This window comes from Lagopus muta, chromosome 8, assembly GCF_023343835.1.
Source record: "Lagopus muta isolate bLagMut1 chromosome 8, bLagMut1 primary, whole genome shotgun sequence".
NCBI lineage: Eukaryota > Metazoa > Chordata > Aves > Galliformes > Phasianidae > Lagopus > Lagopus muta.
In genome coordinates, this window is record NC_064440.1 from 15804301 (window position 1) to 15831969 (window position 27669).

At 34.4% G+C, this 27669-nt stretch overlaps 2 protein-coding genes across 4 annotated transcripts in view; both read right to left on the reverse strand.

Moving 5' to 3' along the window:
* Positions 1-786: 786 nt before the first annotated feature.
* Positions 787-15103, reverse strand: GCG (glucagon). Its single transcript, XM_048954031.1, has 8 exons — positions 14995-15103; positions 12099-12193; positions 7289-7389; positions 6759-6920; positions 5896-5949; positions 4357-4494; positions 2048-2191; positions 787-1286 (listed from the first exon to the last, which is right to left on the reverse strand). The coding sequence occupies exons 1-8, from the start codon at positions 15101-15103 to the stop codon at positions 1262-1264; spliced, it is 828 nt and encodes a 275-aa protein (XP_048809988.1). The 3' UTR covers positions 787-1261.
* Positions 15104-15135: 32 nt separating this feature from the next.
* The window catches only part of LOC125697193 (fibroblast activation protein alpha), a 40261-nt gene continuing 27727 nt past the window's right edge, over positions 15136-27669 (reverse strand). For 2 of the 3 annotated variants that reach the window (XM_048954030.1, XM_048954028.1), the window contains 6 exons: positions 25919-25973; positions 25127-25226; positions 22073-22137; positions 20870-20942; positions 20526-20599; positions 15137-18788 (listed from right to left, as the gene is read on the reverse strand). In XM_048954030.1, coding sequence (XP_048809987.1) covers positions 18687-18788; positions 20526-20599; positions 20870-20942; positions 22073-22137; positions 25127-25226; positions 25919-25973 — 469 coding nt within the window. In that variant the 3' untranslated portion in view covers positions 15137-18686. Of the gene's footprint in view, positions 18789-20525; positions 20600-20869; positions 20943-22072; positions 22138-25126; positions 25227-25918; positions 25974-27669 lie in introns of all 3 variants that reach the window. The other variant, XM_048954029.1, reaches the window with a different exon arrangement.

Below are 27669 nucleotides of genomic sequence, written 5' to 3' on the forward strand. Positions count from 1 at the left end.
TCAAAAATCTGCAAGAACTAATTTGGGTGTGATCAGTTCTGCTCTGATACATTTTAGTATGTATACCTGGCATACTGCTACTATGACAAGGGAAGAAAAAGGGGTTGAGGACTAATAAGAAGAGATGCATAGAAGCACCTGCGGTTATTTGACTTATTTGAGAGTTGCGGTTATAGCCATACATACAAAAACACATCCTGGCCAGCTGAAAGGAAATGCTAGAAACACTGAGATCTGCAGGCAAAGTGTTCTGTGAACATAATGGAGAAGGCATAAGTTACTAAAATCATAGTTGTTCTTACAACTTACAAGTTTCAGTATAATGTTAACTGCAAGAGGTGATGGATACAGTACTTTTCATAGGAGGAAGGAAGAAAAGACTATAACACAGATTATTAGAATGATCTCAGGGCCATTTGAGTTGGCTTTACTCAGCAGTTTTGTAAGCCTTGACAGTATTAGATGGTAGAGTTTCCACTATTAATGATGTAAATTTTAGTTAATATTTTTCAAATCTGTCCTCCTGCTTTTCTGAGAAACAGCTATTTATGCTAATGAATACTGTTCAGTCTTGCTTCCATCTCCAGCTTCATCATACATTATTCTTAACTAAGTACAATCAAGCTTTATACAGTTTTTCTCATAAAATTGTAATAGAGAAAAATTGACAAAATGCTCATTTTGTTTTATCACTCTGAACAAGCCAGTTCCAAAGATCTCAGTGACAATAACATTAGAATAAAATAAAATTGAGTGGAAACAGACAAAAGGGATATACAGACAAAAAGTCAACAGAAAAGAAGCTTGAAAAAATTTATTTAAGGCTATTATTTAATATCCTTAAAGCTTAGCCTTTTTATAACAAAGGTTTCAACAGGGATATTCACTTTTCAGACACTTACAGCTGCCAGCCCTAGATAATAACTGGTGATTGAATCATTTGCGTGCATAAATCAATTTTTAGAAAAATAATTTCATAAGTAAATATAAATGGAGTTATTTCAGTCCAAATAAATGGAAAATATAAAGAAGTGGAACTTTCATAATCTTAAAGCTATTTTGATAACCATCCCTTAGATGATAGGTATTCCATATATAATCCTTTGGCAACATTAAATGAAACTACAATTATTTCCTGGCATGCAAGGTGACATAGCTTTGTTACACCCAATGTAAATGACAATATAGATTTCAGAATCTCTTTGTAGCTGGCAATTCAGGCAGTGAAGATCTTCATTTATCCCATTTTTATCCTGCATTCTTATTGATATTCTCCCAAAAGGTCTCTGGAGAAAAAAAAAAAAAAAAAGTAATTAGACATAATATAAATCACACAAGATTTGTCAGATACGCATCATATGCATGAAAAATATTTTTTCTTGTTAAGAATTAGCAGACATTAGTTCCACAAATCCCTTAATGCTTTTCACTTATAAAAGTCTGAAAACTATTCCTAAAGGAAAAGATTTTAAATGGTTTCAAATAGATGACTTTCTTAAATTAATTATTTCAGTGCTTAACCATAAACAAACACAAAAATATGAAATTGTTATTCAAATCCATGTTTTAACTATACATTTTTTCTTTTTCTGTTACATATTTCTGAGATTAATTAGAGATTTGTGGTCCTTTAGGAGTCAAAAGGCAAAGTTAATAAATTTTTGCAATGGACACCCAATATTTTAGAAAATCTGGCCTGCACATGTGCCTTAAGTGGGCATTGCGTTAGTTTTCAAATGCTTTGTCAGTGTCAACAAACAACCCTAAAATATTAACCTGTTTGTAGAGCTCAGATAGAAAATGCTCTTCTCCCAGCAGCGTTTGCCTATATACAAAGAAATTAAAGAGTGGTTCTTCAGTTGCTTTTTTGGAATGACTTCACTTTAGAGCATCATACCCTTGTTCAGCGCTGTCTATAATGTAGAGTTTGTAACACTGTTACATGTATTCCTACTTAAGAGAAAAGTGAGTTGTATTTTCACTGTGTGTGACAAATACATTAAAAAAACCCAATATATTAAGATAAATATGATCAAAATTCAGGCACCTTTGGGTAACTTTTGTGTTAATCAGCCATTTTAGGAACTCTTTGGCAGCCATATCATCCAGAATTTTGTTGATATCACTTGTGAAAGTGCCATCTGCGTGTCTTCGGCCCATTTCTTCAGCCATTAAAGCTTCTTCTGGGAAACTTCAAAGGAAAGAAGTTATGAAACAATTTGTAAGTCCAAAGCAAAAACTGATAAAAGGGCCTTATTACAGGTCCTTAATTACTGAAAATTTCCTTTTATTTTAAAAGGTTAAAGGTTGAACCAGATGTTATGGCTCTGCATAGCATGAAGCATATCAGAACATCTTACGAAGCATTATTTTAACAGAAGAAAGCATCAGATTCTCCCTTCACCAGAAGGGACTCCTCCTTTAGACTTCCTCTAGTCTAGATTCCTCTTTAGTGTTTTTCATGGATTTTCTTTGAAAGCTATAGATGCAAAAACGTAACTAAAGTCAACACCATCTATGCCAAGTAAATTAGGCGTCAATAAAACTCACAGCAGATTTACGAAGAATCATTTTTTAAAAGAAATATCACTACTAAAACATTACAGTAAAATTTTCATATGGATTTTTCCATTTGACTCTTGAAGTCCTAGTTTTATATTTACAGTTATATTGCATAGGTATCTAAACAGTAAAAGCAGCAGTTTTTTGGGGGGATAAAATAACTGAATTAAAATATCTGTATTAAATTTACGTGCTTTTTTTGTTGCACAATAGAATTTTGTATTTGGAATCCTATTGCAAATCTTGATGCATCCATTTCTGACCACTGGAAAGCCAGTTTACCAAGTAGTTTATTTAGAAAGCTTGTTTCAAACCATCAAGTAAAGGAAGATTTTTCTAGGTTCCAATGAGGTTTGCTGATTGAGGCACACTGTGTTCTGGGATCAGTGACAGGCAAACTGTTTTTTTTAATGTACTAATTTTAGGAAAAGCTACATTCAAGTCTGACTGCAAATAGCACTAAATATTAGGAAGTAGGAGGCTGCTATGTATGTAATTGCTTGTCTAGGTTTTTAAACTCAGGTCATCAGAACTCAGTTGTAATCTCTCTTTGTTATAAATACTAAAATAACCTATCTCTGCTCATGTAAATAAAATATAACAGAACAAACAGCTGCAGATCTGAACGTCACCTGAAAGTGGCACCAGCCTTTCCTTTATCTGTATAGCTTGATCTCATTTACTTAGCACTGTTTTTTCATCATTATTTTCAAAATTTACTTTTACCTAGTTAGTCTTCCTTGACTACAACACACAATCTTGTCTTACAGATTATATTTTATTGTTGCTGTTATTTATTATTTTTAGATAATATGAGAGATTTACATAGTACTTTACAGCTAGCAAAACATATAATAATGGGATGAACTGAAATCCCTGCCCCGAAGAGCTTACAGTCTAAAGGCACAAAAAAGTACAGAACAGTTAAAAGGTAGTGAGTGGCATGTGCATGATGTAGCTCCTAACCACACTGACTTGGAATGGTGATAAGACAGAAGGTGCCTGAAATTAAGGCTGTTCCAAGAGGAAGTCTATTATGAAAAATGTACAAAGTCACAAATGAGCAAGTGAAGTGAATAGGTTTGAGAAATCTGCACTGAATATATGGAGAGCAAGATAATGAAAAAATCCGAGATGTACCTGAATCAAAACTATGGAGCTGAGTCTTGGAAACTGTGAAATATAGCAAAAGAAATAAAGATGCTTTAAAAAGGAAAATAAGGGATAGCAGTAGGAAATTATGGTTATTTTTGATGCTATAATTTGTGGAGACTTTGCAGATAATAGGTAGAGCAAAAGAATACATTAGTAACTGCTGGGAATGATCACCAGAGCATGGAAAACAGCTGTGGTGGCAGTGACATTGGTACAAATTTAATCTTGGAAATATTACAGAGAGAATGACTGACTACAAAGGCAGAGAAAAAGAGAAAGAAATTTAAGATGACACTAACATGACTCATTTCTGTGACAGTTAAGGAGACTGTAAGCAATGTTATGTGATGAGGAAAAGGTGATAATTAGAGGAAACTCTGGTTTAGTTTTAGATATATTGACCTTAAATATAATTTGACCTTTCAGAGTGTAACAGTATATTGAACACGCTTACTTCAATCTATGCTTGAACTTAATAACTTAAGATGGTAGTCTAACAGCCACACAGTATCTTCTATTACAAAAGGAAAATGTGAAGTACAGTAGAAATGATCAAAAATACATCATGATTTCATAAGATTTGATTTCTAACCTTGAAAGCAAAGCAAAATTTAATAATAGGAATGGATGGATTCTTACTCTCTTCTTCCTCGTCCATTCACTAACCAAGCAATGAATTCTTTGGCAGCTTGACCTTCCAAATAAGAGGTGATATCACTGGTGTAGGTGCCTTCAGCATGTCTCTCAAATTCAGAATGACGCTTGGAAATTGCATTGCTGAAAGAGGAGCAATAGTCTAGGATCAGACATCATTATTTATCATTTATTATTTTTTTGCCATTTAATAATTTAAATTTCCCACTAAACATTCTGTATCAGAGAGAGAGTTTTTCTTTGCTTCTCTTTTAATCTTGATATTTTCATTTTTCAGTTCTGAAAGCAACATATATGCTACACACAGTACAGTTTTGTGTTAACTGAACTAGCCGTAAAAAAATAAGATATTGAAAGCATGTATAACTGCATTGGAAAGATCTTCTGCTAGGTAAATTAGCTCAGCACAGCAGACCACCATATTCTACAGACATACTTTTTGTTACCTCTAACTGCAGTAACTAAAAATTCCATTAAGCTACTCCTTCTGTGCTCATCTTCATTATTTCTCAGCCAAACTCCTCAGAGTTATATTTTTGAGACGTTACTCTGCATCATTTTGAATTGTTTTGTGAATATCCATTGTTTTCAGCAAAGTAACAATTTTGGAACAATTTCAAATTTCAAACTTGATAAACTCTAGCTTAATAGAAAAGAAATTGATTCCCAATCCTACCCCTGCTTCTTTCTCTAATTTATAGCAAAATTATGTCACACTGACCCTTAGGAAGACAAGCTGCACTGAGAAATAGATGTGTTTTGGAATATTTTCCCATGAAAAGTTCCCTTGAATTTCTATTTCAGAGTTTGCTGATTTCTGCCAAATTTTCAGGGCCGTTAGCGTTTTGTATAATTTTTTTGTCTTCCTGAGATTTCACCATTCCTCCCAATTTCGTACCATCTGCACTTTCTATCAGAATTTAACTAGAGTTTGAAACATTTGTGATAAAACATTAATTTTGTAAAGATATGCTGTTTCTGAAGCTGAAAGATTTAGTATTATATTGACAGCATTTAGAGCAGAAGGGTTATTGTAATCCTCTGGATTTTCTGACAAAAGAAAAAATAAATCTAAGTATTTCTATCTATTTGGCAAACAGAGATTTGTTGTTGTGGTTGTTATTTTCAAATTTCCAACCCCTCAACCTCCCTTCTAGAATCACAGGAAACAAAATTTAAGCCTTCAGCCCAAATTGTTTTGTTTTCTTTTTTTTTCTTTCTTTCTTTTTTTTCCCAACCTCATTCTCTACTACTCTCCTCTCTTATTTGGGATATGTTTTCCTGGTATGTCGTATTCTCATGCTATTGCAATTTTGAAGTCATTGCACATAGCAAAAGCACACACGTACAGACATGAAAAACAGATGTTTTCTCTTTCCTCATGGAAAGAACAGATGTAGCATAATTTCTTTTTATAAGTATTTCTCTGATTTTGTTAACAATTTAGAGAATATCAGTTTATTTTTTTTAACAGAAAATTAACTCAACTTTTTTTGCATAATAATTTTGTAGTAAATAGAATACCTTGATAGATGGTCCGGGAATTTGTCATTCTCTTTGTCCTCCTGTCCTTGTTGGCTGTAGGGGAATTCCACAACCATTAGATCATTATTAGCAGTACATTGCAGAGCATGAATGAGCTGATAAAATTCTATTGGTCATTATCTATATATTATCATAAACAATCATGACTGATGGGTGAACATTATAAATATTTTTAGTCTTATGTACTTAAATTAATACTGTCTCTAGAAATGATTACTTTAAAGATTTCCACAGTGATTTAAAAGATTAATATAACAGATTTTTTTATTCTGTGGGCAGATCTTCTCCAGAATGCAGGGCATAGAATTACTTGCTACTTCATTATTCATGTTAGCCTTTGTTTAAACAAACTGTACCTTCAGAAAACCATGCCAGCTTATGCCTCAAAAGAACACTTGTAAACCATTCATCGATTAAGCTTAATCTCAGCTCACTTTTCACAAATGAAACTTCAGGATTAAAGCAACCACAGGCAGAAAATTCTATTAAGGCTCATCGGCTATATTTTTACCCAATATTTGCGTATCTTGTACATATTGAAATTTCTTTCAGTGAATGAAGTATCTGTCCCAAAAAAGTAGAGATACAGTCTCATTTTAGATCACAAATTAGATAATATAATGACACTATGCCGAATTTATCCAATCAGTTTTTACTAATGTTGTACATATGTACATCTCTAATAACACATTAAAGTTCTATATAAATTTTCTCTAAGTACAGCAGTAATTTGAGGATTACATGTGGTCTGTGACAGGAAGCTGAAATAAAGAAATTGAATTCATTCATATTTTTGGCTATTTTATCAGCATGGATAGAGCAATGTGTCCAAAAACTCTTACCCATTTCTTTTAGTGCTCATTAACCATTGCACAAAATCCTGAGCTCGTCTGCTGTCCAAGTATTTGCTGTAGTCACTGGTGAACGTGCCTTGTGAATGACGCTTTACTTCATTCAGCTGCCTGGATTCATCTAGTGGTTCAGATTGGGAAGCTTTGAATGATCTAAGAAAAGTTTAGAAGTTGTTATCTGGCAATAGCTGCAGTACGTTCTACAGGTGTACTAACATTTCTTTTAGCAATATCATTTATAAAGTGAAGAAAAGTAGCATATTTTTGGTTGTTAGCAGGCTAGTAAAATGAAACAATATTGTAGCTTGGATACTGCACATCTTACAAGGTTTATTGGAAACAAAAGCACTATTATTTAAAATAACAAAAACTACCGTGCCACACTTTGCAACATTAAAAGCTTTTACCAGTTCCAACGGTAGATTAAGTACTTTCTATAAATCATGATATGCTTTACTTTGAGGAGTAAGAAAGCAAAGTTCAGGCTAAGGGTTTCTAGGGGTTTGATCTAAAGAATTTACCTTGATTTCTCCTCCGTATCCTGAAGAGGATTTTGCCAGCTGCCTTGAACTATCATTAAAAGGAGTCCAGCAATAAAATAAATATTTTTCATTTTCATTGCCTGTCAAAATAGAAATAAAGCAATAAAGAAATATGTAATCTTATTTACTTATCACTGAATCAATTACATCAGAAAGAAATATCATCAGTTCTGATCTAAACTTGAAGAAATTGAGATCCTGTGTAATGAATGGAGTCTAATGTGCCTTGGGCAGACATTCAAGAAATGTTGTTTCTGCTCTAGTCTTTAAGCTTTATCCTGTATTCAGAATAGTAAGGTGAGCTGAGAGTAGATGTATCCTTTGTAAAAGGTCCTTATGTCCTTTGTTTAAAGTTCTGCTGATGGCAAGCATTGTATCTATTTCCACAACATCGTTTTACTGCAAAACTAGGGCAGTGATATGACTTCTCCTTTTTCCTTTAGTAGAGACAAAGTAAAGCAAATTTCTGTCAGGAAAGCTGTGGTATCAGCAGCTCCTTGTTCTTTCTGACCAGTAACACTCCTTTAACTTTGTTACTTTTTGGAAATAACACATATTGCACCAGTAGACCTCTTGAGTAAATGGCATATTATTAGGTGACTACTTAGAAAAAAAATTAAGCCTCACAATGGCTTAACAATTTATGGCAGGATATTCCAAACTCTGCTTCTTGCATCTTTACACAATATTCTGTTTTGCTTAACTACTTCTACTATGGGGTTTCATGGGATATACAAGATTTAGTCTATATACTTTGTCTTAATGTTAACAACTCGAAGAAGAAAATACTGTCTTCCAGGAATAAATCTTACTGTTTTAGGTCATTCTATTGACTTTAGTCACACAAAAGAAATGGGTACATTGTTATCATAAGCACTCTAATATTTTCAAGACTCACTGACTTTATTGTGAGATTATACAATGTAATTTATTGTATTTCTTTATTTACAAATGTACTGGTGATTTACAGCCAAGCTGTGTCTTATTTGAGTAAGTGACTGGTTTACTCGTGTAAGTAGTTCGGTTGAAACTGTTATTGAATTGTCACCATTGCAAAAAAAGCATAATCCAATTTTCTAATTAGGTGCCATGATTTTCATTATTTAATATATTAATAGCTCAGTTGACACATAATCCTGTGTGGGGCAAAGTTTTTATAAAATGAATGCTTTTCATTTGGGTCTTACAAAACTCTGGCAAAATGGACTACGATAGTTTAATAGTCTGAAAAGCACTGACATTGTTTGTGTAAGCGGGAAATGAAAGGAAATCTGCTTACAAAATTTGTAAGTATTGTTTATTGTTCACCGATGTTTTGATCACTTAAATTTGTGGAATGGCTGTATAAACAAGGAAACTGATTTAAAATGTTGCTGGGTACTTTCAAACACACAATTCATTCAAGGAGTAAATGCTAAATCACTGAATAATGAATAGTAAATATTCCTGAATTCACATGTTCAAAATGTCACTAGAAATAATTTCATCATTATCACGAACTTGGACTGATACTTGGCTATTTGACGAAGCCCTTCTGCTATCCATGAAATCTTCCTATAGAATTTTATGTTACAGTCTGAAAAACAAAGTGAAATAGGAAAGATGAATGCACTGAAGTAAAGTCATAGGTGGTATAAAAGGACCCAGCTATAAACACCATTCCCACTAAATGTAATCTGCACTAAACTTCTCCAGCTCTGATAATTTGATGTGTAAATTCAATTTGAAAGCTACTGACTGTACCTTTTTTTCCCCCCACACTGTGTGTAATGTGTTTCTTTTGTAATGCTTTTGTAATGCTGTCATATATGAGATTTGTTTCCTACATCTCCATAAAATATACCTGTAGTAACAACAAATAATGGAGTGGACATGTAATTATTCAGTCCTATTATAATCTTAACTATTATATCAAACTCTTTTTGCTATTTCAGTTGGAGCTGTAATTTGGTGGTGCAACACTGACATCCAATGTTAGTCCCAAAGAATGCATAATTTCACATTTCATAGGCTTTCAGGGACACAACAGAAGCTCCAGCTTATTCTTAGGGAGATTATTCTCTATGATCACAAAAACGGCTTGATTTCTGTGTAGCTACCCTCATGCTAGCTGACACAGCTATAAATGTGTTAGCCCAGACACCAAATAGAGTCCAGGTATTGCACTATACATAAGTAAATTTCCCATGTGTAATGGTATACAAACTAACTAGTATACTTAATTTGAAAAACTAGAACAGGATATATACTTTACTACTGCTTGTACCACTGTTAAATCATGTTAAAGTTTAGACATAAACCTAAGACACTGAAACGGAGAGAAAGAAATAGCCTCATCTTTAATCCAGTCTGTTTATAATAATATCAGACAAAAAAGCTATTGCGATGTATAAAACTTGAAAATAAATATTTAAAGCCCAATGTAACTGACAAACAGATTTACAGTGATTTAATCATATCTTGAGCTAACTCTTGGGTCTTGGTTCTATAGGGCTTTTAGATACAAGCAGTCCCACTAGCTACTTTATGCATTAAAAATATGTTTAAATTTAAATGTACATAGAACTTGTTTATAAATTTTTAAGAATCAAATTCTGAGAAGATTAATAAAAAGAAAGCTGTATAAATGCAGTTTTGGAAATTAATCACATTTTCAAGTAAGAGAAACCTGGCCATCAATAGAATAAACATTTTAAAATGCATTGACTAGCTGTTAAACCTCTGTCAAATATATTTTCCTAAAAATTTAGAAACTGTTCAGTTTGTTCAGAGTTTAGCACTTGTCATTTCTAATCCAAACCAGCAACAGCAGTTTTCTAAAAGTTAAAGAAAACGTATTTAAAGAAAAAAATTCTATTATAAAAAGAAAAACACAGGGAATCTACTGTTAGGATGCAGGAAAACTAAAGCTAATTTCTCATAGTGCTTATGAAAAACATTTCTAATCAAAAGGATCTCGCTTTGAGCTATCAGAAAGTATTAAATGAATATTATTTTCTTGATCAAACTGATTCTTTGTTTTCCCACGTATTTTGCTGTAGTTATCTACTGCACACTGTGTAAGTTATACTAACTTAATGTTACTGAGTTTTCAAAAAAAAAAAAAAAAAAATTCTTTCAAAAGTCAGATTTGTATCCATTTCCAATTTAAAAAGTATGGAATGACATCAGTAAAAAAAAAAGAAGAGGAATATTACAAATGCAAATATACGAGTGAATAAAGTAGATTTCTATTGAAGCAACAATTACAGATAGCAATTATTTCTATTATTAGTGTATTACTGTTTTGGATAGATGTGCTTTACATCTATTTATCTGCAGCAATGTGGAGATTTCTGTAAAAAACTAGCTAAGGAAGTCCAGACCAGAAAACTGAATTAAATTTTATACAATAAGCAAAATAACTTCAAAGGTTTTATTTTGTTTCAATGCTATAAAATTTCCCATTGAGATCCTACAGTGATATGAAAATAACAATTTTTTTAGATGGACTAATCTGAAAGTAAGGCAACGGAGTGGTAATCTGTGGGGTGATGGGGTGACAAGCTGTTTTGGACAATTTTCAGTCAATATCCATATAGACCCATTTATTTTGTTTGTATTTTCCTAAGTTAATCTATATTGATTCATATTTAGAAGGGAGCTGTAAGAAATGAATATTTTAAAAATAATTTTCATTAACTATCCCTGAAGTAGATAAAAACATAAATATCAATAGTTTTGTATTTCACATTTAAATTCTTACTACAATGCCTGTTTTGCATCTTTACATGCTTAACTTTCCTCATTTCAACTGCTTCTGCAATCCTAGTAATTGATGTTCATTTTGGGATTAATTCTGTTAAACTAACTCCATAGATTAAAAAAAATTAAATGGTGATGCCATTAATTTCAAACATTAAGTAGTATAACCACAGAGGAAAACAACAGTTTGTTGAAAGATCCTGCATCTCTGTTGCAATCTTTGGACAATACAATTCAGAAAATGCATTCAGCTTTCTCAGATGAATTGTAGTAGTACTTCACATAAATCTTACCTTTTATATTTTGAAGTGATACGTAGCAGTTGTAGAAAGATCTGCTACTCTCTCTTCTGGAACTATGGAAAGCCTTGAGGATCCTGAGATCTGCCTAGCTGCCTCTTTTGCACAGACATATATATACACTGTTCAGCTCTAGTAAGCATTACCAGAGTGCATCATTGCTGACAGTTTCCTTATCCAACTTTAAAAAAAAAGTCATCGTATTTGCTATTCATTTCATTTGATGATTTTACAAGCAATTTCACACATTCATTCTGCTTACTTTATGACATCAATGCTAACATGGATTTGCAAAAAGAGTAAGGTAGCAATGTTCAAATAAGTAAATATCAAACAGAAGGGCATTAGGATGGTAAACAGTTGGCTAGAGGTGCTTAGGATTAAGGCAGAAGTTTCTCCAAATTCTGAATTGTCACATTAGAATTAATCACAACACTTAGTTTTAAGCAAAATCCTGGGCCTGTTGACATTTGTAGCATCAACGGAAGCTATCAATTTCAAATCTAAATTTACAGATTTAATATGCTATTAATAATAATCAACATTACTCCCCCAAAGTGCTTCATTAATTTTTAGGTAGACTTATGCCTATATTATGAACATAAAGAAGCACTTTTATTTTGAAGCACTACAGCAATGGCTACCCACTATGCAAAGCCTAGCCGAGGTCAAATTTAACAACAAAAAAGACTTGATTATCCTTACATGCATTATGCCAACTCTACTGAATGATATTTCATACTCACTAGAGATCTGTATGCCAGACTTCCATTCAAATTGGGTTTCAAACCATGGTCTACAGGTTTATACAAGATAATCTTTTTGCTCACATCTCTGTTCCCTACAAGGAAATAATTATAATAAAAAATATAGGTGTGAGTTTCATACTTGTATATGCTCTGTACAACTATTGCCAAGGTCCTAAAATATTCACTAATAGATGGGGGGGAAAACTCATATCTGATGGGGCAGCACTGACACAGGCTGCGTTGAGCCATCTGGTGACAACAGTAGGAGAAACTGACAAATCTTGTCAGTGTCCCTGGCAGCTGAAAAAAAAGCCCACCAGTAAGGAATACGGGTGTTTTATCCTGTTGGTGAAGCAACAAGCAAGATATCCTCTGTCAAGGAATTCCTACAGAGCTTCCCTTAGGGATTTTCTGACATCCAATAATTCTTTTTAAAATGAAAAGTGCACCAAAACCAAAATATTATTATCATATATATAGGATACTATGCATCAAGCAGAGATATTAAATATTAAGGACTTCACTTTCAGTTTCAGTTCCGATCAGGAGGAAGAAAGGTCTGGATTTACAGCTGACATCTCACTGGACATAAATAACAGCCTGTATTTCAGTGTAGAATGACCATCAGTTAATTTTGGCACAAAAATCCACAACCTCTCTGGGCAGCCTGTTCCAGCACCTCACTACTCTCTCTGTAAAGAACTTAAAGACCTAGTCTGGTTTGAAATGAAAAGAAAGCCCCAGAATTACCATCTCCTAGGCAGTGTAATATTGAAGACATAATGCCCACAGAGCCAAAATTAACCAGGAAACTATCTTAAGCTCAAAAAATCTAGCTGTCTTCCTGAGAAGCCAGTTTCACTGTGACACTTTGTCTTCATATCTCAACATTATTTTTACTTGCAATTTAACACTGCAATGTCATGTGGTAATTCCAGAACTAAATATTAGAAGGCACTCTGTCCCATGAATTTCATTAACTTTACATCTCCTGCAGGCAGGCATGCTCCCTGGCTCTGCAGTACGCTGATATAACAGCAGATGGTGATAAAAGGGCCATTTAGACCTTTATTTTGCACCAGGATGAAACACTTGTTGAAATAGATTGTCACAGATAATGTAATTGCATGTTGAGTTCAACTGCTTAGGTTTCTAAACAGAGAATACAGAATGTGAGACAATACTACCTTCTTCAGGATTCAGGCTCTTTTTATTTGGGTTTGTATACTTTCTTGTCTCAGATGTTTCTTGTTTACAGTAGGATGATTTCAGGAAAAGATATATGAGACAGCAGCCCAGTGCACCTCACTGAGCAGGTTGTTACATGGGCTATCTCATTTAGCAGGTCATCTAGCATCTAAAAGATTACTGCCTGGTTATGCTTTTCAAGTGATACATATACAATAAAGTACAGGAAAGAAATTAAATACCATCAAGAACCTTGCACCCGTCAGTTACCATAACTGAATCTAGAGTAATACATATTTATAGAGCTCAGCAAACAAGTTCACTACACTAAACAGAAATAGAAAGATGTCATGCATGTGTGAAGGGCACATTTGTACACATCCTGAACAAAGTTTTTTCCTTTTACATCATAGATGTAAAAGTTAGATGTCACCTCTTGGCTCGAGTCAAGGGCTCACTCTCCTCTGTATTATAGTTCACACTTGCAACAGTACTTCAGATGAATCAGACTAAAAGATAGAACCTGAAAATGACCTGCCTTCAAGAAAGTTACATCTTAATGTTTTTAAAGTATAATTCAGAAATACTAAAAACTCTTTAGTTTGGTTCACTAAATTTGGAGATGATCAAAGTTTCCTAGAGCATCACCTCAGCACCAGGTAATTGCTGCTGTTAGAGACTGTGTATTGTACTCACTGGACCAGGAATCTAGGATGAAATTACAGAAGAAAAATAAGAAAAAAATTCTAATGAGGTGTACGTTGACCTATAGATCTGGCACTGAAAAGTCCAGGTGGCATGTCCTTTTATAGAATAGGACTGCACACTTTTTCAAAAATGTTTTGCAAAAAAAATAAATATTCAAGATTTTAATGAACATTTTACTGAATGAGAAAGTTGTTGACTTTTTAAAGTAAAAAAAAATACTGCTTTTTCCATGTGTTTTGCTATTAGTACTTTTATCTACCTAAAGTATAGGAGAGAGGAGGCTGAATCTTGGGATCTGACTACACGCCCGGTACTTTTTCTTTCTTACATTGCACAGGAAGCATTCTCTTCCTAATTTTCTCAATCATGACTACAGAGGCTGAAATGTGTAGCCCTTTTTATTTTCCTATCCTTGCTACATGATAATGAGGCAAAAAGAGGCCTGCATTCTCCTTCTGGGAACTGATGCAATACATACATGGAGAAACTGACATATGTAAAGCAACTGGAGCATAAATGTTGCTCACATGCCTGTACATGCACAAAAGGCATGCATATACTTGTGTGTAGCTCTATGGCTATACCCTGGAGAGTAGAAGCTGCTTTCTGAAAAGGAAGATTAGTTTAGGGTCTCCATGTTCACAGGAAAGAGTTATTGTAACTATGCAAATATCCCACACTATCTACTGACAACAAATTGGAATTGCTCCATTTGAAATCAATGGAGCTTCATCAGTTTGCGCAAGCAGAAGAGCCAGTCAAGTATGTACTAGTTACTTTACATTGTGAGAAGACAATATTGGTAATTGAAAGTAATACCAAATGCTCTCTTAGCAAATACTATGAATTATTCAGATTAAATATAGAACATTCATAAGACTCTATAAAATAAACCAAACAGCTGTGCCTTGTAATCGGAACTGACTGGCAAACTAGAAAAAATTGAATGCATTCTGATTTTTACTTGTTAGCTAAGTAAAAAGAGTATAACACTAACCATGTTCTGGAGACTGGCTGAGGTTACACTTGGTCTTCCAATGCTGCTTTATTTTCAGACTTCTTTGCAGATGTAGTAATCTCATGTGAAGGAAAGAATGTAGTTCCATGTTTAAGTATGAAGAAACGTACGTTCATTGATAGATACTGCATAATATTGCTCATTGATTCATATGTGAAGCAGCAGTAAGGGGGAAGATGATGAAAATGGAGGTCAGAGAATGATTAGTAGTGGAACCAGTGGATTTGCTATAGTTTATGTACAGTCCATCTCCTATAACAAAGCAGCTATTGCTTTTCAGCTGTGTATTTTGTAAAAGTTATGCAGGATTTTTAGGGAAAACAGACTCGCAAACAACTCTATCTGTGTCGATTTCTTCATTCAGAGCAAATATCAGTACCCCAACTTTGGTGTTTAGTATATGTCATTTACATGACAGACTTGAAGACTAAGTTTCACTGTTGGAGGTGACATCTCAAGTGTGAGATTCTTACTCAAAGGGGAAAAGAAAATGTGGATTACTCAACATTTTCTGAAAACTGGTCTTCTAAAATGGTCTAAGGTGAGAAGTAAATCTTTAAGGACTCTCACCAATTTGGAGAAGCTACCATTTTTTAATTTTAAAGTAAGTTGTTCTGCAGTTGGCTTTTACATACCATATTCTATGTTTGCAATGTAGACACATAATTGTTTTTCATGTGTAAGACCAACTCTCAAATATATTTTTCTTAGCTTCAGCTTGATTCCACAAGACAAGCCCTTTCACCTTGAACTATATTGAAATTCTGTTATAGAACTGTAGTTAAATATTGTAGGCTCAACTAAGGAGAAGGAATGGGGCAAATAATTGTCCTAGAAAGTGTCTTTGATGATGGTTTTACATGGATTGTGATTGGATTGGAAAGCAAAGCAGAAAGGAAAAGGACTTTTTCTTGAGAAAAGGAGAATTGGGGTATGGATCTTAGGAATATATATAAACATCTGAAAGGGAGGTGTAAAGAAGATGATGCCAGGCTCTTTTCAGCTGTGATCAGTGCGAGGATGAGAGGCAATGTGCACAAATTAAAAACAGGTGTTCTGTCTGGCACAACAGCTTTACTGTGCAGGTGACTGAGCACTGGCAAAGTTGCTCAAAGAAATTGTGGAGTCTCCATCCTTAGAGATGTTCAAAAGGTATCTGGACGTGGTCCTGAACAACATGTTCTAGGTGGCTGTGCTTGAGCCACTGAATCAGTCTTGGTGGGACAAGAAGACTCTTCCAACTTCAATCATCATATGATTCTGCAGTGGCTGGTTAGAAGTGCTCTGGATCGTTTCTAATGAATGATTGCATTGTTACCTGCTATTAGTATAGGCAAGCTACTTTAATATGTTATTTATGCTTGAAATTTTTTGACGTTCACAGCATTCTAGAACATTTTCCCCAGGTCATCAAAATACATGGTTGCCCAGTCTAAAAGCTTTCAGGTTCAAGAGCACTCTATAAAGTAAATAAAATAACAATATGAAAAACAGTAAAGCAAAAGTGACAGCAGCATGGTGCACTTTAAAAAAAAAATAAAGTTTTCATGGTTTATCCCCACAAATGCTTCCCATAAACCCAGGTAAATGGTGGACAGTTTAGAAGATGTGTTCCCTTTCCCCTCACAAAGTAAAACAGACATACGGGCAAATAAAGAATGTAAAAGCTAGTACATCCTTTGGGGAAAAAAAGGCACCTTCTGTCTCACATACGTCACTTATCTCAAGTAACTCCAGAAGCTTTTGACTACAGACCTATGGTCAAAGTGTAAACAGTGCATTGTATTACATTATTACTTATAGTATCCACAAGGGGCTGGTTTATCTGGTCAAATTTCTAAGGCGTGTAGGATTTTCAAAAAATATAAATAAAGTATAAAGCTGCAGAATCAGAAAACTTAATGATTAATATGAGCTTGATATCTGGGTTGGATCTGGGTTCCTACTGACTTATTCAGGTATCTAAAACCTTTAAACATCTGTTGCAAGACCCTGATTTTATTCTCTTTCACAGAAAAAATTGCAGTCGTTTTTGTGAGGTTGTATCAATACAGAAAAAATGATAGTAAAATCTCAGTAATTTCAGCTGAATTGTATTCCTTATTTGTAGAATAATCACATTGCTGACAGTATTTGTGTTTACAGCAAATGCACATAGAACCATATAATCAACGTCTAATTAGCCCTACTTTATGTTATATTTGCTTAACATTAACTTTCTTAGAGCTGTAATTTTTTCCTTTAACCATTATAGCAGTTGCATTTTAATTACATTACTAACAAGACGCTCATTAACATCATGTAATTGGCAACAAAACCTGAACTAATTGAGTATTTTCTGAAGAGTTCCTATCAAAGTGTAATTTAACCATTACAAACAGCTTGGTAACTACATTTACATAAAGATGTCTAAGAAATGTTCTCATGTGCAGAAAATCAGATTTGATATTGCCATTAACAAAATGAAGGAAGTCATTACATAGCAAATCACTTCTACATTTTAATGATTTTGGCTAAACCCCATGTTTTTGTCAAGGGTCAAATTAAATGCCACAACTCTATTCGTGCTTGTTCCACAAGCAACAACTAGTCTTTTGGAGTTGGAAAGCAGCTTGATTTTTTGTTTTGTTTTGTTTTGTTTTTGCTGGGAATTCTACTCCACAATTTTCTCAGGTTATTTTGAACTTACTTGCTAATAGCAAAGCTGAGATACTGCGTTAGACAGATAACAGTTCTTATGCAGTCGGCTAATTCAGAATTTTTTAAACATGTGACCATCTAAAATAGATCTGCCAATTTTCTTGCTCATATTCTTACATTAGGACTGGACTCATTCAATTACCAATTAAAAGAATATATGTGATTCAGTTATTATTTATCTAGACTTTTTACAGGATGCTCTAAAATAGTTTAAGTGGAAACTAAACAAAAAAGCCTGCATATTCCTTTGATTCCTTCCCCACAAATCTCGAATGAATGACATTAAAATTAATGTAAACGTTGAAGTGATGAGTAAAAACACATTGAAATGTCTAACATATTCTCAAATCAGACAGAAAAAAACCCACTGAGATAAAATAGATATTGTGAATGTCCTGCTTCCATATTTAAACCTGAATACTGCTTTTTGCATAACAAGGACTTTAAAAAAAAGCTGAATGTAATTTGAATAGAGTGTTCAATAACCATCCATACTACAGCTTCAAATATTATGTTCCTGTCTGGATTCTTTCCAAGAAACTGGAATTATACATAAATTTTAAGAAACTAGTTCTTGTTAGGATGTTAATTAGTTACTTGCACTTCTTTGTCCCTGCCCATTTTACAGTTATAGTTAACAAATGTAATTATATTCATTTAGCAGTATGCCTTTGCAATGGACCATGTATCTTTGGAATGCAGAATGTAGTTTAAGCGAGATGGCAATAAATGCACATGCCGTGTTATATTCCGATTTTATTTTTTGCTGCCAAACAGGTGTTAAATGTGCCAAAACATGTATTAACATAACACCTGCTAATATACAATCTCAAAAATGGATGCAAATATCAAATTATAAACTTCAAAGATCCTGATATTAATTTACCTGAACATGATACAACCTGGGCACTGCTATTTTGGGATTCTCTCAGAGATATACCAGATGGCTTAGCATTCTCTGAGTAGCCTACCTATTCTGACAAAGAAAAACATTGTTTGAGGAAGTGGGTCATATGTGTGTAGAGATGTTTGCTGGAAAGTCCAGGAATTCCATGATTCTGGTCAGTGTACCACTGAAAAGAAAGAAAAAGAAAGTCATAAACACGCATGCTCTCTTCAATTCTGTATTAATTAAAAAATACCAGAATTTTTTGTATTGCCATATAGAAGAATATACATGTCTCAAATAAATAACTTCTTACATGCACTGATAGGATAGGATAGAAGGGAATGGATTTGAATGAAATTGGGGTGATTTAGGAAGGTTAGATGTTAGGAAGAAATTCTTTACTTGGTGAGGTGAGGTATTGGAACTATTTGACTAGAGGAGCAGTGGTTGCCCCATCCCTGAACATGTTCAAAGCCAGGTTGGATGGGGCCCTAGGCATCTTGATTTAGTGGATGGCAACCCTGCCCATGGCAGGGATTGGAACTGGGCAGGCTTTAAGATCCCTTTCAACCCAACTAATTCAAAGAGCCTATGAAGAGCAGAATTGTTCTGTCTTCTCATTTAAGGAGTAAGAGGCACCTTTGGAATGTAAAATCTGATTCCTTTATGCTGGTTGTATCAGAATTTTAAAAGTAGACAGGCTTGGTTTTTTTTTTGGGGGGGGGGGGGGGTTTGTTTTGTTTTGGTTTTTTGTTTTTTTTTGGCGTGCTATGCTCCTCTGAATTCTGCCTGTTCTAAAGCCTAACTGTTTAAACAGGTTTTTTTCTAATTTTCAACCTCAATGTGTTTGTGAGTAGTTTACTTTCACTTGATCTTGTGCCAACTGTCTTTTTGCTTCAATAGCTTTTTGTTTCCTCTGTATTTCTCCTCCACTGTATTCATAGGCAGCAATCATATTGTTTTCTAAATTTTATTTTACTAGGCTAAAAATATTCTGCTTTCATTAAGTAAGTCAGAGATGTTCCCCAGATTATCCTAACACTACTGAAACTCTACTACAGCTGAACAGTAATGACTGAAACTGCAGACAGTATTCCATGTACTTTTCCAGATACTTGACAAATGGCCCAGGTTTGCTAAATAACAGTGAAAACAGGAAATGTGGAATTCACTTGCAGAAATATCAAGTACAGGGGGATCCATGTCTGATCCATATTCAAGGTGTTCATTGACCTGGGAAAGTGATCTGAAGCAGAAGGCCAATATGTTTGATAAAAGACAGATACTTTTGTCACTAGGCTGGAGAAAGCACATGCAGAAGAACAGATTAACACCTAATTCAGTGTTACTTTTCCTCTGTTCATTTCTCATATATATCCTCTAACCTCTCATCTATGTGTTTCTCTGCTTGCCTGCATCATCTTCCCCAGGTAAATTTTGTAGACAACTTATTTGTTTTTTCATGTCCTTGACATACTACTTGGATACCTCACTCCCTTTTTCCCTTGATTCGCCTTCTGCCTGTAACAAGCATGTCAGGTCAAGACAGAATCCATCAGAATCACTGACAGTTTTGGTCCCAGAAGCCAGTTCTTTCATCTTCCATGCGTTTATTAGCTATCATCAAATTTTAGAAAGGAGATTGGACTCTCATTCTTCTCCCTGGCTCATTTTAAAAGCTTCTACGTTATACTAGATAATTGAGAAGTTCTGTTAAAATACAGAAAGAAGTTTGAGGGGAAGAGCAAGCAAATCCTTTGAAGAATAAATGATTTGTAAATAATAAAAAATGCAGTAAAATTGCCAGATCTTGCTGAACTGGGTTCTTAAAAACATCAACAAATAACGTCAACATATCAGATAAGCTTATTGATAAAGCTGTAAACCGCTGTTCAAAATTGAAAAATAGTCTGTTATTTACCATTGCCTGAAAATCCACCTGTGCATTAACCAGAGCTTTTGCAATTTGTGCTGAGTTCTGAAAATGTACGTTATCTGAAAAAGGAAAAAAAAAAAAAAAAGATTGGCTGTTGAAATGTGTAAATACCACAAAGCATAAAATTCTAGTGCATTAAGTTGTGTCCACTGGTTATCAAACAATACAGTTGACATAACTAAGAATAAGCAAGCATCTAATAATATGTTGCATAGAAATCTATCAAAGATCTAAGTACTGATCCTAATCAAAGGCACAGAAAGATGCTTAATGTTTTTCAAACAAAGTGATTCTGGTTCTGTATTTGTACTACCATTTGCAAACCTCACCATCTGCTGTTCCATGAATGAGAAGATACTCAACGTTTTGGAAATTCTTTGCTCTTGCCATTACAGTTGAGTTCTGTTGAGATGAAAAGTGAACAGTTCAGCAACTTCAATTTAAAACACTAAGTCATGGAGCTGAAAGGCTTAAATTACCCAGTGAAACAGCAATCAAACAGTTGGACTGGCATAATAAAGAAAGCAGTAACTTCATCGCAATCTGAGATTAATAGAAACTAAATACATTTATAGGCACTTCACAAAAAGCACAGTACCCACCACGTGTCATTTTCTGAACACTGTAATTCCTGGCTACATAGAGCAGCTCTATGAAGGCAGTTTGGTATTGAGCACTGCTGCTATTTGGATTAGGACAGAGAATAGACATTGATAATATAGAAACATCTATCCACATCTCCCCTGAGCAACCTGTGCCAGGGTCTCATCTCCGAGTAATGAATTTCTTCCTAATATCTAACCTAAGTATCCCCTTTTTTAGTTTAAAGTCATTCTCTCTTTTCCTATCACTATGAGACCACATAAAAAGTCAGTTTCCCCTTCCTGCTTGTAAGCTCCTTTCAAAGTCCTAGAAGGTCACCCCAGAAGCTTCTTCTTCTCCAGTTGGAACAAGCCCAGCTGCCTTAGCCCTTCTTCATAAGAGAGGTGATCCAGCCTTCTGATCATAGTACAGAATTCTTAGTAAAATGCTTTCTCTAGCTTCTCTGGGTTTATTTCAGGCTTGTCTGTATTGAGAGCTGGAATGTGAGCTGCTAGAGGAAGCTGTAGATTTCCTATCAATGTGAAGAAAAGCAAAAATGCAATCTGTTCCTGCAGAGGAATGTGTTCTGATTTTTTAGTCTGAAGACATTATTATCAGACAACTAAACTGGCAAAACATAGCGAATATTACTGACCAAAACCTAGTAAACACCAACATTTTAACCTCTATCACATGTTCTTTCCTAAGTTAATGATTTGCAGTGTCAAAACAGACAGATTTTTCCAGTGAGAAAATAAGAATCCTACAATTTATCATACCTAAGATTGATCAATATAAAAACTGTGAGTAACTACAGAGATATGAGTTTCAGAACAGCAGCTTTAGCTGCTACAGGGGTGCCATTATGCGAGCATTATATTTTCACTATTCTGCTTGTCTATGGAAATGTGAATCATGTTTAAGGCAAATGAAAAAGAAAGAATTCTCACCTTATAGTGCTCAAGATTATCGGACTCTACAGGAAGACCCATAAATCGTTCTGTGTAGATAGATGCTGTGATATTAAAGAAGAAAAAAGCAATAGATAAAGAATGCAGATTGTGCCTCCAGTGACGCATAGAAAATTGAACGATTATGTTAACTATATCTGTTCTGCTTGATTTCCTTATAACACAACAGATCTAAACATATTAAAAAATATGAAGGACAGTTAATACATCTCCTCCTAACAGTCCTTGCACAAATAGTGGTTTGATACTCATCTGCAGAAACAAGATTTTGTGGATAAATACAATTAACTGATGCTACTTTATGCTACTGGTTTGAACTCCTGAAGTCAGTTGAGTGAGTCACATTGTTGAATAATTTCAGTGTGGTGGAAAGATAGTACAGACTACAGTCAGGAAAAAAAAACCCAGAGAAGAATTTCAGCCTGGGATGCACATGAATATTTACACTTAACATGGAAGAAATGTTCTTTTTTCTTTTTCCTATTGGTCAGTATATTTATGGGGGAACATACAAATACTTGTGGGGGAACAGGAAAAGATAAAGACTTGCATTGAAAAAACATTATAATTACTTTTCAGTCTCTGTCCAGTTCCTTTGTCTAACTGCAATGAAGTTTGTTAATGGATTTGAAAATAAAAACAAGAACGAATAACTGAACAGTATGTAACACCAAGAAACCATTAGGAACAGCTTCCTTTGAGCTGCCTGTATGTTTGTAATTTAACTGAAAGCAGTTATGAAAATCTGTGTAAAACTGATGTAACAGCTGTCACTACAAGAACATTATTTATGACTATCATTGAAAGAGTTACTGGCAAATACTGAGTTGTCAAGCTGCAGTACTATGAGAATTTTATTTATTTTATGCAGACAAGGCTTTTTGATGATGAAAAGCTGGCATCTTTCTTTCACATAATAGAAGTGCTGGCCACTATAATTATTAAGAAATTGAGGTTAGAAAGAACCTCTGGATCCTCCTGTACATGCAGGGTCTTATAGAGCTGGGTATTTACAACTACATTAGCTATATCTAGATGGCTTCTGATTATCTTCAAGGTGGGAGACTCCACAAACACCCTGTGCAACCTGTGTCAGCATTTTACCCACACAGTAGATATGCGTTTCCAGATGAACCTCCTGTGTTTGACTTTGTGGCCACTGTCTCTTGCCCCGGCGTCACTGGAAAGAGTCTGTCTCTATCCTCTTTGCACCCTCCCTTCACATATTTATACACATTGATAACATTCCAATTCTCCTTGTGCCTTCCTAAACCAAGAAGTAAGTCTCCCATAGATATTTTCTAATAAACTAAGTGTAGAAAAACCTAAGTAGCTCATCTTTTATCAAAATCCTTTATCATTCAATGAAAACAGAAAATGTGCAATATCTGTTGTCAACACAGTGTCAAACAACCATATTGGGCTTGAGTTTTCAATAAAATAAACTCTTTTTGAATGGCTGGCATTTCTACAGCATTTTGAGCCAAATTCTCCTCTATCTTCTACCAGTATAGCTACAACAAGTCCACTGAGGTCAGCAAGAATAGTGTTACAATGACTAAGTGGAAGATTCAGCTTGTCAATTACTGAAGAAAAAAAGAGAGAGATTGAGCAGTCACATATTTAATGTTTTAAATATACATTGTCCCTAAATGCAATTTGCCTTATAATCGTTCAGCTGCTATATTAACTGACAGAAAAAGGAGGTGAGCGGGAAGTTTTTAGAAAAAAATTATGCTCCAAACTAACCTATGCATCTAAAAGAAAGCAGTACTAAATTTATAAGCCAGTACATCCTCTGACATTACAACTCTTCTTGGAGTCTCAGATATGTAGCATCCTGTAGTTTTGCCCCTAACATAGTTCACCAATATTAACGTGTTCTGTTTGCCAAAATTAATGACTAATGACTTTGTTCTGCTTCCTTTCTTCCTTCCTTTGGGAGTACCTCTGCCTGCCTAGATTTTCAAATGCGCTTTTAGAAAGACTCCTTAATAATCCCTTGAAAACTCAACTAAAGTGAGACTTTTGCAAAAATAGTGCCTAATGCCTGCATTCTAGAAATAATTTTGTGATCATGAGCGAAGATGTCTTCAAAAAACATTCATGCCAGTGAAAACATGAAGACTATGCTTCCTGTGTCATACAAATGTTTTCCCCTTTGTTTGCAAAACACCATAAATACAAGGAATGTCTGTTCTAGCAGTAAGGGAAGCAATCCTTTCCATTTAACCAAAATTTTTTCTCATAACCAAGACTTCTTAGCAAACGACCATATGCTAAGTAAATGTGTTCAAAGTGCTACATTTTCCTCACTGAAAACATGCATGGCATGATTCTTTTTTACACTAAGGTTCCTTTATGCCATGCCAAAAGATAGCAGGTCTGCAAGTATGAGTATGCATCTGCTTTATTCGCACAGTACGGCCCTCAGATTATACTCCCAGAGATTCTTCAAAACAGTTTGGAGTCTTAGTCAGTAAAAGTTAAGAAAAATATGGCTTATAACACAACAGCAGGGGTGTGGCTGACAAAAATCCAAATAAAAATCAAAAATAGGAATTCAGACATAAATGTGTTCCTCTCTTTTTCTCTACTTTTTTGAAAATAGCCTTGCAATCATCATTGATAGTCATTCCTGACAGATTTCATTTTCAGATGAAGTTGGAGTGTACTGTGACTACAACACAGGTATAAAAACAGTTCAGCTGTTTCTGAACTCAGTGATACAATTTTAACAGGATTTTTTTCAGGAAGATCACTCCAAAGTATGGTGGTTTACTGAGAGGGCTTTACACCCTAACACTTACAGATGTGCATTTGGAATTGTGACAAAATCGGTCTCAAACTGTCAATTGCAGTCTGTTATTTTCAGTAAGGAAAATGTTAAACTTAAGGTCTTAAGAGTTTAGTGTTTAGGTAATTGCACTGCCTTTAGGTTTCATATTGCCATTCTCTTGCAATGAATTCATTTAGAAAGTCATTAAATGCCGCATCTCTTTCCAAGTCAGCTTTTATGACAAGTTTCCTTACCATAATATTCCCAGCTGGAAACAGGAGCCACAGCTATTCCACATTTAAATACTCCACTGCCAGATCCAAGTGCCAGAGAAGTTACATATCCACCATAGGACTGGGAAGAAATCAGAGATAGTTTAAAACTACTGTGAAGCACCATTTTGTTCTCCAGATCAAACTCGTATATTAATTTCAAACTAAGTATTTTGCTTTAAGTACACAGAGGATTTACATTTTGATTTTGAATGGATCTGATATAAATCTTCTGGAAAAGACAAACAGTAAAAAAATAAAATACAAGGTCTTTCTAAACAATAATCAGAAAAAAATGAACATATATAAAGAGAAAAGTATTAGAAAGTGTTAATGAGTGGCTATCATAACAGTTCATTTTGTAAACTTGCCTGTTACTGCTGGTTAATCAATATTGATTTACCTGGAGAGTGAGAAAAGGTGGATAACATGTCTGGCTTCCAATCCCTTTTGTCATTCCTCACAGTACTGTCCCTAATCCACAATACCCTTAGGCATTGTTTATCATTGCTCTCCTGCAATTCTCTGTTACGCTGCAGACACTAAGCAGTCTAGGAATCAGGGTTCCAGTAATGTTTGTGCATTCTTTAGCTAGATATAAATGATGAACAGTTGAGCCTAAAAAACTTAAAAATTTCTATAAGGGGGCTGTGTGGCTGCCCCTATAGTTATCTTAGGCCAACTCTTTTCTAGAGAGGAATAAGGAAGAACTATATGCAATTACATTACAGGATTATTTCCAGATAAATGAATATAAAAAGATAAACCACTTACCCAGCCCCATATTGCTATTCGTTTCTCATCAATAAAACCCATTTCTATGAATTTCCTGTGGAAAAAAAAGAGATAGAAATAAATGTATTATTGCAAAACAAGAATGTTAATACTATACTGAATTAGCAAAAAATATTTTTCTCACTTTTTTCAAACATCATGCCAATTTCAGCAAATTGACAATCAACATAGCGTATCTGATTTCTACAAAGCATTTGACTAGCAGACATTTCAGAGGAAAGGAAAATCTTTTCTTCAATGAATAAAAATAGCAAAAATGAATAGTTTATTTGCATAATATTTTTTGCTCCAGAGGATAAAATGAGGACTCTACACAACTATCATCTTGTAAAAAAAAAAAAAAAAAAAGTTGTTTTCAATACCTAATGTCTACCTGGATATAATGCCCTGACTCTCCAAATTAAGCTTCATACATTAAGGAAAATGTTGGGTCAAGACAGAAAGAGATAAAATTGGGTTCAGATATATCCCAGGAGATACATCAGCAGCTGTTAGCCTTATTTTACTAGGGCAAGCACAAATGACAGGCAATACCTAAAATATCCAGTGCAGTCTGGGTGGAACCAAATTAGGTGAGCCAAAAAGTGATTCAGCTTTGTTACATTGCTGTCTTAACCCATGGGGTTCCTCCTATAGTAAAAGCCCCTCCAAGATCTTCCCACTAGAGTATATGATTGATTTTCTCTAAAAATCTTGCATCTTAAACCATGTGTTAGATCAGGAAGATGGAATGCAATGCATTTAACTGAATAAAAATTTAACCTAGGTGCTGACAGAAAGTTGGGAGGTGTGAAATCTGAGGTCATTTTTTCACAGCTTGTCTCAGCAAATTCTGCAACTGCAGAATCAGATTCCCTCCATCTCTGGCATTTTATTCCAAGTGACAATTTGGACTAATTTCTCTCTCTTTAAACATGTTGTTGCTGCTAAAAGATTCAAGAAATACAATAAAATTATGTATTACATTGAAAAACTTAGCATGATAAACAGAAATTCTGTTTCACTTATCACTGAAAACAATAATTATGTGTTTATATCATTGAGGTGGAAAAGGAATTATCACAAAGCAGGAACAGACATCCTCCTCACATACATTTATGAATGCAGGAAGTGTTCTCAAGCAGGTAGAAAAGGCAGTGGGATCCTGGACTTTTATATCCAATTTCTAACTACTGTTACTACTGGGCCCATTAACTAGGGAAATATTATTAAATACCTGGAATTTTATCCATGCTCTGATAGGACAAATTCAAGATCAAAACAAAGAATAAATTTCTTATTTTTGTACTAACATTCTTACTCTCCTATTCTTGTAAGGTTCAAACTAAACAATTCTTTAAATGTTCACTTCAACAGTGCTACTGCATCTGTTAAGTTAACAGACACACTCACTTTACAAAATCTCAGCTTTCTCTCCCCTGCAAAATCTCTGCTTAAGGACTTGTTTCCCGTTAGGAACCTCTTAAGTATTTCTGTGCAGGGGTGTAAATTGTGGGGAACAGCTACTACTGGAGGAGCTCAGATACTTTCTGATTTTTATAAGTATTTTAAGATGGCTTGGAAAAGAAGTTATGAAAAAGCCAGAGTCAGGATTCAGTTTTTTTATGTTTGACTTTTAGCTAAAAACTATGGTCCACCACTGGCTAAAATCATGGGATCTTTAGCTAATTTCTATGATGGTAGAGGTAGATTTCCCCTACAGGGAAGACTTCAGGGTAGTGGAAAATACA